The 14,770-nt window shown below is 43.0% G+C and overlaps 1 protein-coding gene across 41 annotated transcripts in view; it reads left to right on the top strand.

Annotated features, from left to right (window-relative positions):
- Window positions 1–10,545, top strand: part of CLASP1 (cytoplasmic linker associated protein 1) — a 266,722-nt gene extending 256,177 nt beyond the window's left edge. For all 41 annotated transcript variants that reach the window (XM_037912897.2, XM_043525472.1, XM_027833968.3 and 38 more), the window contains 2 exons: window positions 5,701–5,817; window positions 6,661–10,545. In XM_037912897.2, the coding sequence (XP_037768825.1) occupies window positions 5,701–5,817; window positions 6,661–6,747 (204 nt within the window). In that variant the 3' untranslated portion in view covers window positions 6,748–10,545. The remainder of the gene's footprint in view (window positions 1–5,700; window positions 5,818–6,660) is intronic.
- Window positions 10,546–14,770: the final 4,225 nt, after the last annotated feature.

The raw sequence follows: 14,770 nt of genomic DNA, 5'->3' as shown, positions 1-14,770 counted from the left end.
AAGAGGATTAGAGTGATGTCAGAGCTTTACCCTATGCTATCCTTCCGACACCATTTTTACCATTGCCTGAGCCGCAGCAATGCTGCCAACTCTTGCAATAGTTGCTGTTTTTTTAAAGCCCCACCTCCTGGAGTCAGGTGATCACAGGAGAATCTTAGTTTTCATTTTAAAAAATGTTTCTAGCGCTCGTTGTGGAGAAGCTTGAAAAGTGACCTGAATGTACCAAAAGGCATAAAAACTGTAAGGCAAATAAAAATTTATTATTTTTATTTATTATTTTTTGTAATCTTATCATTTTTAAGCCAGTCTCATGGTTTTTTGGAGACTGACTCATGATTTTTAAACTCTTAGTGTTGACAGTGACCTTCTTACCGCCTTAGAAATCTACCCTGATCATGCAGATCCTTTTCTCATATTTCTCAAACCACTTTGGGATCCTTCTGGATGGAAGATGTTACATGAACAGAAACTCATTGTTTCAGTCATTCAGTCGGATAATGTTGGTGCAGTGCTTTAAAGATAACAATGTCAAATATACTAATAATCAGTATACCACAGTGAAATGTGTGGGGATAGCTCAGCTACAATGACTGTGATCCCTACATCCTAAAAAGCAGAATTAGTTTGAAGGTACATTCATGGGATCTGCTTCCTTTTCAAGTTGCTGGACAAGGATCTTGTTGTACAAGGCCAGGGTCAGGTTATGGCCTAAAGGCACAGCCCTGTGTGTTCCAGCAGGAGTTCCTCAGGCAGAATTCCAGCTGACTTAGTCACTATTCCTGGGTCTCCGAGGGAGCACACATGCCAATGGCAGCGCTGCCACTGTGTAAATGGAAGCCGCATGCATTTCTGCTGGGCACTGCCAGCTCTCCACTGTGGGGCAGTGGTCACTCCACAGCGGCCTTGCAGCTGACCCCTGTGCAGGGCATTAGTGAGGGGAAGGCTCTTTGCACTTCCTTTCTCCCCCACTTTGTGCACCCCTGAAAGGCCAGCCAGAATCTGACACTGAGGTCAGGAAAGGTTAGCTGGCACAGATATACCAGCACAGCTCTAATGGCAAACCCCTTCCTAGTGTTGACACAGCTTATACTGGCAAAAAAAGTGCTCTTGCCATTATAGCTTCTACCGGTTTCCCGAGTGAAATAAGATCATCTGGCCAAAGCACTTTTGTGACAGTGTAACCGTATCTACAGTGGGGTTTTGCCAGAAGAGAAATGTTACCAAAAAATCACCCTCCTAACTGACATTGCTACGTTGGAAACAGTTTCTAGTGGAGACCTGTTCTTACTCTGAACAGAGTAAGGAACCATGACTTTACAGGATAAACGTAAATTACGGTATCGAGGTTCTCCTCCTCTTGTTCTCTTCAAACAGAAGTGCTGTTGGAACACATAGTGTAAATACTTAAGTGCAGCTAAGGTTATTCTTGATGTCAGAGCATGTTGTGAAAATGAGACTGCAGAGCCCTGTCTCTCTCTCGATTCGTGACCTCTGAGATATTTTGCGGCTTTCGTTTTTCTAGTAAATTTCAGTCATAGAGCCAGTGAACTCCCTCCTGGCTTTCAGTGACTGATTCACCCTGCACTAATGTGTACAGAACCTAAACATTTTTTCCAAGGTAGCGCCTGCGCTCCTCCTCCAATCAATCAGTCAATCAATCGTCTTGTCAGTTTTTCCACAGTCTCATGAGGTGAAGGCTTCCGACATCACAGTTACATTTGAAAAAGGTCTCTTAGCCGTTACCTGGAATAGGCAAAAGGCTCTTGTCTCATGTCATTCATCAGTACAACTTCATTGTACAGAGCTTCTTTCATGCACATGTTATCTGAAAAACAATTCACAAAGCTTAAATACAGCTACAACATTGAAATTAGGAAAGAAATGGCGTGGGGAAGTGTCAAAAGGGGATTTCAGATGAGATCAGAAGGAATAGAGAATTGACGAGGCAGGAACAGACACACCCTGAGCATTTCTCTTTTTGTAAGGAGAGACACAACTAAAGTTCAAAAGGATTCTTCTGTCTGAAAAAACAGCCATGTATTTCAGGCTGGGGTCAGCCTTGGGCTGGGGGCGCACAAAGACCAACTACTGTCACTTGCCTCAGTATGATTCCTGATCTTCTCTCCAGTGCCACATAGTGCTGCAGTTTTGTTATCGTCACTTACCTATGGAATAAAAATTAAAATAAAATAAAAGGAATAAACATAAAGGTCAGTGTATGGGAGGTATGGCGATAGAAGATTCAATTCAGTGAATGTTATCTTGGGCTGTGTTCAATTAGCTATGACTTTTTTTTAGTCTGGTTGTCAATATTTTTGGCCTTTTTCTATCTGACTGCTAGACCAACTGGGTAATATATTTCCCATTCAGCAAGATCATCTGGGATAGAGGATTCTTTAAACGTCCTTTTGGAACAAGTTGAGATGCAATCTCAACAGTCTTTACTCAGGCAGAACTCCCATTGAGGTAATAAGATGTATTCTGGAGCAAGGGCTGCATATAATAACCATTGCAGAATGAGCCCTCACATTTAGTGGTCGGCCAACTCCAATTTAGATGCTAGTCTTTGGCCACGTTTTATTCATTTCCACCTTTCATTGCAAATAACCACATTATAAACACTAAACTGTAACTCCACCCTGGAACAGATTCATCCCTGGTTTAACTTACCTAGTTTCGGTGGGGTTGCACTAAAGATAAGTTAGGCCTTTTGTCTACTGGGCAATCAAATACATACTTAGGTTTTACTTACCCATTTTATTTTTGTCCGTTCCCTCTACTATCATTAAGGTAACAAAAAGACCATGTAATTTATGATTAATGATTAAAATCATTCAAGATTGTTTCACCAGATAAATTATTTCAGACTTTTCAAAATATTACAAAATGAAATCACACACAGTCATAATTACCTTTAAAATCCTATCTTCTGTGTCTGGCTACAAAGTTCAACTTGTTATCCAGCATCTTGAATGTGACTGGTGTGTGATGTTTTGGATAATTTTCATTGTAATTAATAAATAGAGACACACAACACTAACAAGGAATTTTGGATAATGAAAGTTGCCAAAGGCCTCGTCTGCACATAAAAATTGTACTGCTATTCCAGTATAGTTACAGCAGTACAACCCCACTAATGTAGATGTGGTTATACGGGTAAAAAGATTCCTTTGAGTATGTGTGCACGGCAATGGGAGATGGGATTGCACCGTGGATAGACATACCCGTACCAGCTTTAATCTAGCTAGCCCAGCTAAGAATAACAGTAGAGATACAGGTTTCAGAGTAGCAGCCATGTTAGTCTATCTTCGCAAAAAGAAAAGGAGTACTTGTGGCACCTTAGAGACTAATGGCACCTTAGAGACTAACCAATTTATTTGAGCATAAGCTATCATGAGCTACAGCTCACTTCATCGGATGCATGAGATACAGTGGCACAGACCGTAGCACAGGCTAGGAACTCAAGTCTGTACCTAGGACTCCAAGTGGGCTCATACATGGGGCTGCTCCTTCACCGTTCTTTTTAGCCATGCTAGCTAGATCAAAGCCAGCACAGACATGCCTACCCAAGCTGCAGTTGCACCTCTGGTTGCAGTGTAGACATAGGCTAGTCCATGTCTACGTGGGGACTCCTGGGAAAGTTCAAGTGAATCAAGCAAAGGTGTGAAGTTAATGTGCACATAAGCTAAAGCATGTTAAGCAGCCCCCCATGCTGTCACTCAGGAGTAAAGTGGCTGTAGTTCGCTGTAATTTAATCCTCCTGAGGCAAACTATTTTATTCCCGAGTGAGAGCATCCAAACTGGGTTTAACATGCTTTAACTTACGCGCATTAACTTCCACATCTTCACTTCATTTGCCTTAACTCTTCTGGGTGTCCCCATGTAGACAAGTCCCTATGGTGGTACAGCTATTTCTATCGGGAAGGGGACAAGCTATACCAGTATAAGCACCTTTATACTGGAATAAGTGAGTCCACACTAGGGGCTATAGCAATGTAACTATGGCAGTAGAAAACACCACCCTGTCCAAAATCGTTAAACCGGTATAAAAACTGTGTGTAGACAGTGATACAGTGGCAGTATGTGCCCTCAGAATGGGAAATACCCATACATTTAACTCCTGTGGATGGTAAATGTCCAGTTTGTAATGGCATCTCAGGTAATAAGAACACCTTTATTATCATTATTAATATTACACATTTTAATTGTAATACATTACATATTTTTAACATTTATATTGTACTAGCTGACCACTTCTGGGGCCCATTGTGTTAGGCGCTATAAAATCACATAGTGAGAGACCGCTCCTTCCTCTAGAGCTGAACAGACAAGATAGTAAAATGGTGGGAGGGCAAGTGACTTGCCCTAGATCACACAGCAGGGCCAGGACTTGCTGTCGTGAGACCCAGATCAGTACCTTTCTGCTCTAGAAGTGCAAACTGTTATGCTCTTCAGAACAATTGGTGAGGGGGAGGGTTATTTACAAATTAATAACACGATTTAACTTCCTTTGTCCCCTAAAATGCCAAATTTTAATTTGTTCGAAATCTGTGCTGGCCCTTCAGTAAAAATACCAGCCCTGCTTGGGTGAACGCTGCGAAACGACATGCCAGGGGTAGCGTGCAGTCCACCAAAGTGGCTGTGTATGTGTTACTCATTACTGTTCATTGACCAGTGATCACTTGAGTGCAGAACTAGCATCACGAGCCGTAGAGCTGCAATGGCTTGATGGATAGTCTGAGGTCTCTCCCATGTTTGGACATGTGGCTCGCTAGACCCAAGGAGCACATGATGTACTTTCTCAAAGAAGTTCCTGCCTGAAGTTGATCAGAAAGTGTATTGTAATGTAGGTCATCTGAACAGCTGGGCCTGGCAGATATGCACAGGACATAGCCTAGTGTAGTATTCTTTTCCTATTTCAAAATAAATCTGACATGCATAAACGAATTATCTTGAAAAAAATCTTTCATTGTTTGTGGTGTCGTAGCCGTGTTGGTCCCAGATTATAATAGAGACAAGGTGATTGAGAGAATATCTTTTATTGGACCATCTTCTGTTGTCTCTTTCACCAACATCTCACCCACCTTGTCTGTCTTAAAAAGACATGACAGTAGTACACAATAGTAATAATTTGCACTTTATAGCATCTCGATGCCATGGTGGTTTGAGTGCTACAAAAAAACAGAGAGATTCCATTTGAGGATTCTAATGCACTTCACAAAACAGCCTTTGGGTCCGATCCTGCCAAACTCATGCTTTCCCATATCAAGTTTTTAAGGTCTGATCCAAAGCCCATTGAAGTCAATGGAAAGACTTAGGCACTGTATTAGCCAAATTCTTCCTTCCGCTACCAACTTACAACCCAGTGCGCATCAATGGGAGTTTCTTCTATATTTGTGAGGGTAGAACTGAGCCCTCAGTGTTAGTTTAATCCCTTTATGGATCCAGAGCTCACTATGAAACTTCATCACTGATGGTAGCAGTAGAAAGAACTCAGATCCAGCAAAATACACCACTGAAGGTACAGTTCCTCCCAAGCCTAATCTAGAGCCCATTACACTCAGTGAGGGTCTTTCTGTTGACTTTGGATCAGGCCCTATGGCCAAGAAAAGTGTTTACCAGCCCATTAGTAAACTGATTGGAAAAGATCTTGGAAAGTGACCTTTGATTTGTACGACCTTTTTGTTTCTTCTGGTCTAGGGCTACGATAATACAGAGAGCAGCGTTCGCAAAGCCAGTGTGTTTTGCCTAGTGGCAATTTATTCAGTAATTGGAGAAGAACTGAAACCTCATCTCGCACAGCTCACAGGAAGCAAGGTATCTGCACAATGTTACAGCCTTTTGAATATTTTCTGCTAGGTAACTGAACAGTGTGTGCTCTCAGCAACTGAAGGCTTGTCTTCATTGCAGGCTTAGTTCTCTTGAGTTCACCCCTCTCTAGTTTAGCCTTGCCTGATTTAGAGCAGCCACACTGCAAAACAACACTTGAGCAGCACAGTGTGTTTGGATTAGCAGCAATGAGTAGCTGAGACCTTACTGGCTTGAGCATTGGCAACACTCAAGCTTCAATCCATGTTTGTGTATGCACAGGAGTCAGATTAGGGGCAACACTCGTGATAGCTTGAGCTAACTGGGCAGGGAAGACAACTCCTCAATCCAGCACTGTCCTACCTAGAAGAACTAATTGGCTACACGACATGTCCCTGCTGGCTTGTGTCTTCACTGACTGTGTGGAATCCAGAACATTTCATAATATATAGGCCACGGCCCTGCAGTCTGTTCTGTGTGAGTGGATCCCTGCATCTCTAGAGAGCGACAGGTAGGACCCCTACCCACACAGATTGGAGCCCTGAAAAATGCCAACAATGAATGTAAAAATCCAGGCCTCACTGAAATGGGAGTTTTGCCATTCACTGCAGTGGAGACAGGATTTCTCCCCAGATATTTTCCTGCTATGACATTTTTTTTTATTTTAGTAACTATCTGTTTTCATGTTATCACCTGATTTATACTCTCATCCTTCATGGGCAGATCCCTGCCCCACACAGAACTCACTGCAGGATCCACGTTTAAGGGTTTTGCCCTAATATTTCCAGTGAACTTTTGCTGTTTTTCTTTTCTGGATTATTTGATCTTCTCCTAACTTCTTTTATCTTCCAGATGAAGCTACTAAACTTGTACATAAAGAGGGCCCAGACCACCAATAGTAACAGCAGCTCATCTTCAGATGTCTCAACGCACAGTTAATGGAGATATCTGGACATGTGTGTAGACTTAGAAGCAATCAGCGGTGCCTCTCAGAGACCTTTCTGCTACCCTTTCTTCATTGGCACGTCCCATCAGCTAAAGGAGGCCATGCAGATATTTATTGCAATCAGTATTTTAGTCCTTTAAAGCTTTTATGTAGACTCTTATTGGTACTGAATGTAAAGGAAGCAAGGCCTGTGTTGCAGTCCCCATTTAAGAAAAAACAACCATAGAAAGCCATACTTAAACATATTGGTATAGCCAGCTGAAATCTTTACCATATGTTTAGGTTGCAGTGTTTCAAAACTGAGTTCAAATAACATGTTCATGCTTAAAAGTGAAATGAATCCTTTTTTAAGTTAATTTGACACAAAGTTTTGGTTTTTAATGCGTTAATTATCTGCTGTATAAACAATTTTTCCTCTGGGTGTAACCATTTTGGCTAGACCCTTCACCTCACAAGTGCTGTGGTGGGTCCCCATTTTATAACTCTGATCTGAAACTCGCCTAAACTGCAAGATCTTGATGATGAAATCTTTGCAAATATTGCCATGCTTCTGGCTTTTAACTCTTTAAGACAGATAGGTACCTTTAATGAGAGATAAAGCTCCAGATTTCCATATGGGCTAAGAATTTCTCTGTAGCTTTTCCTCACCCGCCAGTATTGTCTAACAAGAGCAGCCTGGGTCTCCCGACTTTAACTAACAGTGTTAACATCAGCCCTGCCTTCCACCTTCTTCCATTGCTCAGAAGACCCTGGGGGTTAATTTTAAAGGCAGGATAGTGGGTTTGTCATCAGGACTGCACAGTGGAGACTTGCTAAAGTCTGTGAAACTAGCCGAGAAATCTTTATTTTTGTTGAAGTCTGTTCTGAAAGGATCTGATCTACAACTCTGGTTTGACAGCTCTGGTGATGGATAGTGAATAGCCGTAATTACCATGGGCCATTCCCCTCCACACTTCTGAACCTCATTTGGCTCAGGAAATATAAAGGAGAAGTCTTAACCGGACAGAATATTCCTGTAAATTTAAACTTGCAGCTATGGGACTTGGCCCTAGTATTTAATAAGACAACACCCCCATCTCCTCACACCCGCACACGATCTTGTGCCTAAAAAGCCTGCAATGTAGTTAACCAGCATTTTAACCTCTTCCTCACTGACAGAACCGGAGTACAATCCTGCAAGGCACTTAGCACCTCTGGATAGGTGTTGAGTGCCCTCAGCTGGCATTGGCTTCAGTGGAGATGGAGTCGCTCAGCCCATCCAGGATCAGGCCCCTGTAATAGGCAAGGCTGGGGGAATTCTTTAATGGACTGATCAGCAAGGGGAAAACTTAGAACCAACCCAGCTCCAGTCCAATATACCACATCAGCGTTCTTTACTTGGGTCCCTGCTGTTTGCATGTTGGTCATGCAGAGGGGCGCTCCCAGGCTCTGCACATCCCCTGCAGAGCATCATGGCATCCACATAGACACCCACCCAGGGAAGGCTAATGCCATGTTGACTCAATGCCCCCCAATCAGTTTGTTGAAAGACCTGATTCTGAGAGGTGCTGAGTGGCCTTCAGCTCTATTTGAAATCAATAACAGTTAAGGCTGCCTCAGGACCCAGCAGAATCAGGCCTCAAAGCAGCAGGTTTTTCAGCCTCTTTCATCCCTTGTATGACAAAGTGGAAGGGACGATCCGGCTCCTGGATTTTTCAGGATGGGCCTGATCCTACATTGGCTGCAGGATCTGGCCATTTGTCTGGTGCTCTTCCTGCATGTAACGCCATCATAAGATCATAAGGATCTTTACTAGCCTGTATTGTGGTGTTTCCCCAAAGACTCACTGCAGACTCGAAAATGCCTTCCTTGGAGGGAGGCTGTTATAACCTATGCTAGCCATTAAAATCCAGTTTCCCTTCGCGTGGGCCATTCGCTTTCACCCCTTCTCGAGACGCTTGCTAGAGGTTTTCTTCTTCTTTTTTAAATTCTTGTTGTGGATGATTTGAATTATTTTAGTTTAACGTGAATTAATTTTCCCTTTTGAGGAAATACTCAATCAGTATGTTGGCAGCAATGAGCTGTCGCGTTTGAATTTTTAGGGAGTTTTATTTTTAAACTGCTTTCCTAACAGTCAGTATTTTAAAAGTCTCTTTTCCCATCTCCGTTCAGCGTCTTCTGAGGTCCAAACCCCAGAAGGGGAATGCAATGTCTGCGTAATTGACTGTGTTGCATGCTTAGTCCTTTCAACTGTCTGACAGATCTTGTTCCATCCCGGTTTGCTTTTTGTTTGTTTGAATGGCACACTGTAGCAGATCTATGTGAATTGAATTCCTTCTGAAATGATTTTATATATTTTATAAAATACTGTTAGTATGCACTGAGTGAATGCACTGTAACGTCCATAAACTGACCTACCGCATATGCTGACACTACCGTACGAATTAACAACTCGTCTCTTAGAAATACATGTGAAATATGTTGCTGCTGCTGCTTTGAGACTTCAGTGATGAGCTTGTATTTCCAGATGTTGTTAGCATAATTGGGGCTGCAAATCACAGAACCAGGCCTTACTTTCTTAATCAGATACTGTTTTGTTTATCAACAGATGCTCATTAATGTGATACTTTGTTTCATTACACAAGTCAATCAAAGACTGTTCATCCTTTGAGTACTCTAGATGTCTGTTACACCCATATACAGTAGGAGGCATTCTGCTTAGATTATTTATAAATTCATTTGCGAATAATGTACATAGTAAGGGTTGGTTTAGAGTTTTGAACATGACCTGGTTTTCCTTTGAAATACTCAAAGGGCTAGCTGTGAATGTCACTTGTATGATCTCCAGTGTTCTGCATTCTAAAAGCTGTTCAATCATATTTTCTTTCGCAACCATAAAGGTCTCTCTGGCTACAAATCTGACAGTTTCCGGGCACCTTTGCAGAGAAGGATCTGCATGTTGGCAAAACATCACTGCGACACAGAGGCAGGTGTTAATGTTTTCCCAGCAGTAGCCACCTACAACAGCTGCCTTTTTCTTGCTGCCCATTATACGGGGCTTCAGTTTTTGGTATCTTACAAGAAAAAGGTTTCTTTGATTTGCCCACCATGCTTATAAAGTCTGACTGTGAGGAACTGTGAAAAGACCAGCACCCTGTGGCTGTGGGGTTGCTTGAATCTCAGACAAGGATGGCCATTCTATCATTGGTTGTACCAGTGCTCCATGGGCATGAGCAAATCAATTGATACATCCCCCTCACAGTTTTAAGTACTGTAGTTCTCTCATGTAGTGCAGAATTATTGAGGCATGTGGCTTTCTTAAGGTACACTATGTGTGCTTGCCTGGATGACAAGACAAGACTTCTTTTCTATTGCTTATTACTAGCTTACCAATAACCCTGCATAAGTAACGTAACTCGCATCTTTGTCATCTAAATCTTTTCCCCCTCCTCATCCCTTTATTTATCAAGCATAATATGACATATTAAGGGACAGAAAATAAAAATCTGTAGAATACAGCAGGACTTTGCTAACAATAATGTTTTAAATGGGAAGTAAAAACTGCTCTGAAAAATGTCAGCCATAAGAAATGATTTTGTTGGCACCGTGTTCATGCGCATGTATTTTTTTTTCTTTTTTCCTTCTTTTTTTGGCTTTTGTCATGTTACATCCATATCTGTATTTATATCTTCTTTGTTTAACTTTTGAGTGTATCATGGCAAATGTACAGACGTTTTTTGTTAACATTTATGTGATAGAATTTGCTAAAAAAAAAATAAAAATAAAACCTTTTGAGTTTGCCCTAGAATAAATTAAACTTAAGTTTAATTTCCTGCTGATCCATCTTTAAATTACTGTTTGATACCTACATCTCATATCTGTGCATTCAGATGGATAGACTGAAAGCTTTTACCTTTCCTTTGATAACAGCAAATGTTGATATTATTTATATAGCAACACCACCATGCTAGGCATTTTACAGACAAATACTATGACAGAGCCTCTGCCCCATAGATCTTACAATTGCAGAGCTTGGACCCAATTCTGAAGTATTGTGGGATGTTGCCTGGCGACTGTCCATCTCGAAGGACGACGGTATAAGTGCTGAAGCAGTTCAGGAGCCGTGTTGTAGCATCGCAAGTGACTAAAAAGTCCAATTCTCAAGTCCTTGTCACAGCTAATGCAGGCTTAAGGCGAGGGCCAGAAGATGAAGCCAGGACACTGCTAACGTTCTGTGGCCTGCTGTACTTTCTTCTCAGCTTTCTTTGCTTTCCCTTCTCTCAACTCCCTCTCTTCAGCCTCGCTGACTCCCTGGTGCAGTGCAACCTGTTGCTAGCTGTATCTTCCCAGCTTGTGGTGGTGATGGTGAAAGTTTTCAAGTCCTTCTTGCAGATGTCCTTAAACCTGAGCCTAGGTCAACCCAGTGGCCTTGGAGCATCCCCACGTTCCCCGTACAGGAGAAACTTTGGGATGCACATACACACACTTAAAGTTAGGCACGTGGTTAAGTGCTGTTCAGAATTACGGTCTGGAGTCTGACTTTGAACCTGAGCTGGGGGTGGTCTTTCAGCTGCACCCACGGGAGTAGCCCTGGGAGGAGCTGTGACTCAGAGACACCTGCTTTCCCTTTGCTCCCAGGTTGGGGGGTGGGAGGATAGTAACTTACTACTGGTCCATACCAGGAGTAAATCGCTAACCTCTCTGCCTTCCTGCCCTTGGCTCAGCTACTGCAGCCAATGACTAGGGAGAGGGATGCACGGCCGTCCCGTTTCCTGCCACTTCCCATCCACCTGCTTTGGGGAAGTAGTAAGTAGGCAAATAGCCCTGCTTACTCCTACGTGCTAGCCCCAAAAGCTTGGTATCGTGCATATAGGTGTGGGGTGGGGGGAGTGGGGGCAGGAGTTTTTACTCCCTTGTGTGGATGCATAGTCCTATTTACAATTTAGCCCTACAGTTATTAGAGCTTTAATAAGAGGCTCTGGAAGAAACTGAATTAGTTCAAGCACAAATTTAGTTGGGGCATTTAAAAAGCAGTATTGCCGACCTCCAACATTCAAAAAACATGTCAGACCCACCCCAAAATCAAGAGGTTGGCTTAAAAATCATAAGATCTAATGAGAATAATAAAAGTTGGGTTCTTTTAATTTACCTTCTGGTTTTTGAGCCTTTAGGGGTCAGGTTGTCCAGCTTTTCTCCACAACCAGGAGACCTAGAAACTTATTTTTTTTCTGTTTAAAATGAAAGCTGAAATTCTTAAGTAATCACCTGACTCCAGGAGTTGGGTCTTCAAGAAAAATGCCAAATATTGCACAATTTTCAATAAAATCACAGGAGTTAGTAACAATGCAGAAAGGTTTTTGCAAAATATCATGGCACTAGAAATGTTTGCAGAAAAAAATTTTTTTAGAGGGTATTAGGGAGAATACCTTCTCATGTGGCTCTAATGGCAGAGAACAAGGAAGTGAAACTGGCTGGTCTAGTTTTTGTTTTCTAAGCTGAGTTAATTGCAAACAATAAGAGAACAGACAGTGTAAATGGAGCAAAGGAAATCACAGTTTGAAATTCTTTCCATTTCTAATAATATCAAGTGTTAGTAATAACAGAGGTAAACAAAATTGCTTAAGTGTATAATTTTTGTCTTGCCCATATTCCTTTAACAAGCTCAAACATCACATATTGGCTATCAGTGGATTTGAGTAGCAGAAGAGGTTCATGTTTCCTGCATGGGAAGAGAGTTTTGATCTGAAATAAGGAATGTTGTCCCACCAAAAAAACCAAACAAACCGAGTAACTATAATAAAATAAAATAAGGAATAAGTAAAGAAGTTGAAAAAAGGGTACGGGGGGAATCACATCAGACATTTTCAATGAAGGCAGCAGTTAGATGCTGAGTTCCCCAAAACGTTTGTTCACTCTGGATGGGAAGAAAGTCAGCACAAGGCATATGTGTCACTTAAATGGGACTTCAGCTTACCACAGGCCTTCTGCCCTCTAGCGTGGGGTAGATTTCACCCCGACTAGTAATTTATTTCTGATGCATCCATGTAGTGCCATAACAAAGATTGAAAGATGTGGTTGCTGTCCAGCAGTGGACTGTTCTCACTCCTCCTTGCATTTCTCTGGGTCTCTGGTGTCCAAAGACACCCATCCAACCTCCATGCAGTGAGATGCAGGGACCCCTGGTTTTACGGTTGTGCCTAAGGACCAACAAAAAATTGGGCCCCATTGTGCCGGGGACTCTACAAACCCAACTTTGCAGACAGTCCCTACCTTGAAGAGTTTACAGTCTAATACCTGACACGTTCCACTCCAATATATCTCTTTTCCTGCTTCCTAGGGGTGTTATGACCCGTCTGTATACCCCCTTCCATGCCTCACAGAGGGGTTGTGAGGTGTAATTAGTGTTTTACTAGTGCTTTGAAATCCTTGAATGAAAGGAGCTGTAGAATGTATTAATTTGTAGAAAGCTGGCCTTGCCTTGTGTACCAGTGCTTTTATTTTTAATCTCTCCTGGCTTTGAAGGGAATTCTTATTGCTGATGAAAAGGGTTGGCTTGAAAGTCCTGGAGACTGAAATCCTCCCGCCAGAGAACAGATATGGCACAGCCAAGGGGAGTTAGTAGGGTTCCACCCAGAACCTTTGCTTAACTCTGCCTAGATAGACTTTCTCCAGGAGCGAGTGGGGTGTTCAGCTCCATGTAACCCGTTTCTCTGCTGAGTGCCAGTACCAATACACGAACCAGTCTGTGCCCCCTTCTGCCCACGGGCTACTCAGTTGACCATCTCTTGGGAGGTGCTGCAATGCAGTGGAGGGGGCTCAGCATCTTGCAGGGCTGAGTCCTCGGATTGGATATCCTGATCATTGGAGTAGTATGTGGGAGCATTGAGCCTTGTGGCTGTTGTTCTCCATAATGTGGCTCAAATCTTTTTCCCAAGGGATTTCCCAGTCTGGTTTTTCTCTAGCTGTGTCAACAGCCAGTTTTATAAGCACAGGGCGGGTAGCATTCCATTGATTCTGTCAGATCCATGTCTTTGCAAATTCTCAGCTCCTGGGTCAAACTGGTCTTTAATCCCAGAGGGTTTCCATAAAGCTCTGAAGTTTGAGGCATTACAAATTGAGCATGAGGCAGTGCAAGCTAGAGATGCAGATTTCAGCTAATATGTGCCTAAAGCAGTCAGCCCTTAGAAGACCCTTTGTGTTTTATTCAGCCTCTTGGGCGCCCAGAGAGAGCTCCAATCTATTCACAGAATGCAGGGAAAACGGACTGTTGTTAAGCAAGAGGTTAGGTCAGCTGTTTGGACTTCCCTTTCCATCTTCTCTCAGAGGGAATCTCTCTGCTCCAGAACTGAGGTTACCACTTCTTATCCACTCCAATGTGCCACTCAGGTGCTCAGAGCACCACAATTAAGGGTATGTCCTAGCTTCCACCAAACCCCGCCTTTTCTACTAGTTCCTAACTGTGTCCAGCACACGGAGCTCCCATTTGGGAAGCTTTACTTTCCTCCTTGTTCCTATATGGTGCCTCTTTACCATGGATATAGAAACTGTTGGTGACTCCAGCGGCTTCTCGGATTCTGCTGGGGACGGTGTGACCGCCCTGGCTGAGTCCCTCCCTGTGGATTGGAGCCAACTCTTGGCCCCCATGTGCTCCCAAGACAATGGCACCTGAGCAGCATCCAGACAGTGTCTCTAGTTTGGGGTCACTCAGCCAAATCCAGGGGTGCAGATGCTCTGCTTGGCAACACTCTTTGGGCTGTTGGACCCAGGGTGCAGTTGAGCTAGGCCCCAAGACCAGTGCTAACCTCCAAGTGTCCCGAGTGGCTTATGCTCCCCAAAGCTTCACCCTTGTAGGCACTCCAGTCACAATGGAGAATTGTCATCAGAGGGCAAATTTTGGCCTAGCCTCCTGGCCAGCGCTATTTCACTCTGTGCTAGTTACACTTGGCCACTAACTCAGATTTCAGTTTTGTGGCGCTCTGCACTCAGGATGCTCTGAAATGTTTAATAACCCAGCAAAACGAGGATACCCGCATTTTA

The sequence above is a fragment of the Chelonia mydas genome, chromosome 11 (genome assembly GCF_015237465.2).
Source record: "Chelonia mydas isolate rCheMyd1 chromosome 11, rCheMyd1.pri.v2, whole genome shotgun sequence".
Lineage (NCBI taxonomy): Eukaryota > Metazoa > Chordata > Testudines > Cheloniidae > Chelonia > Chelonia mydas.
Note: the sequence above shows the minus strand (reverse complement) of the source record. Positions and strands in the feature narration are given on the sequence as shown.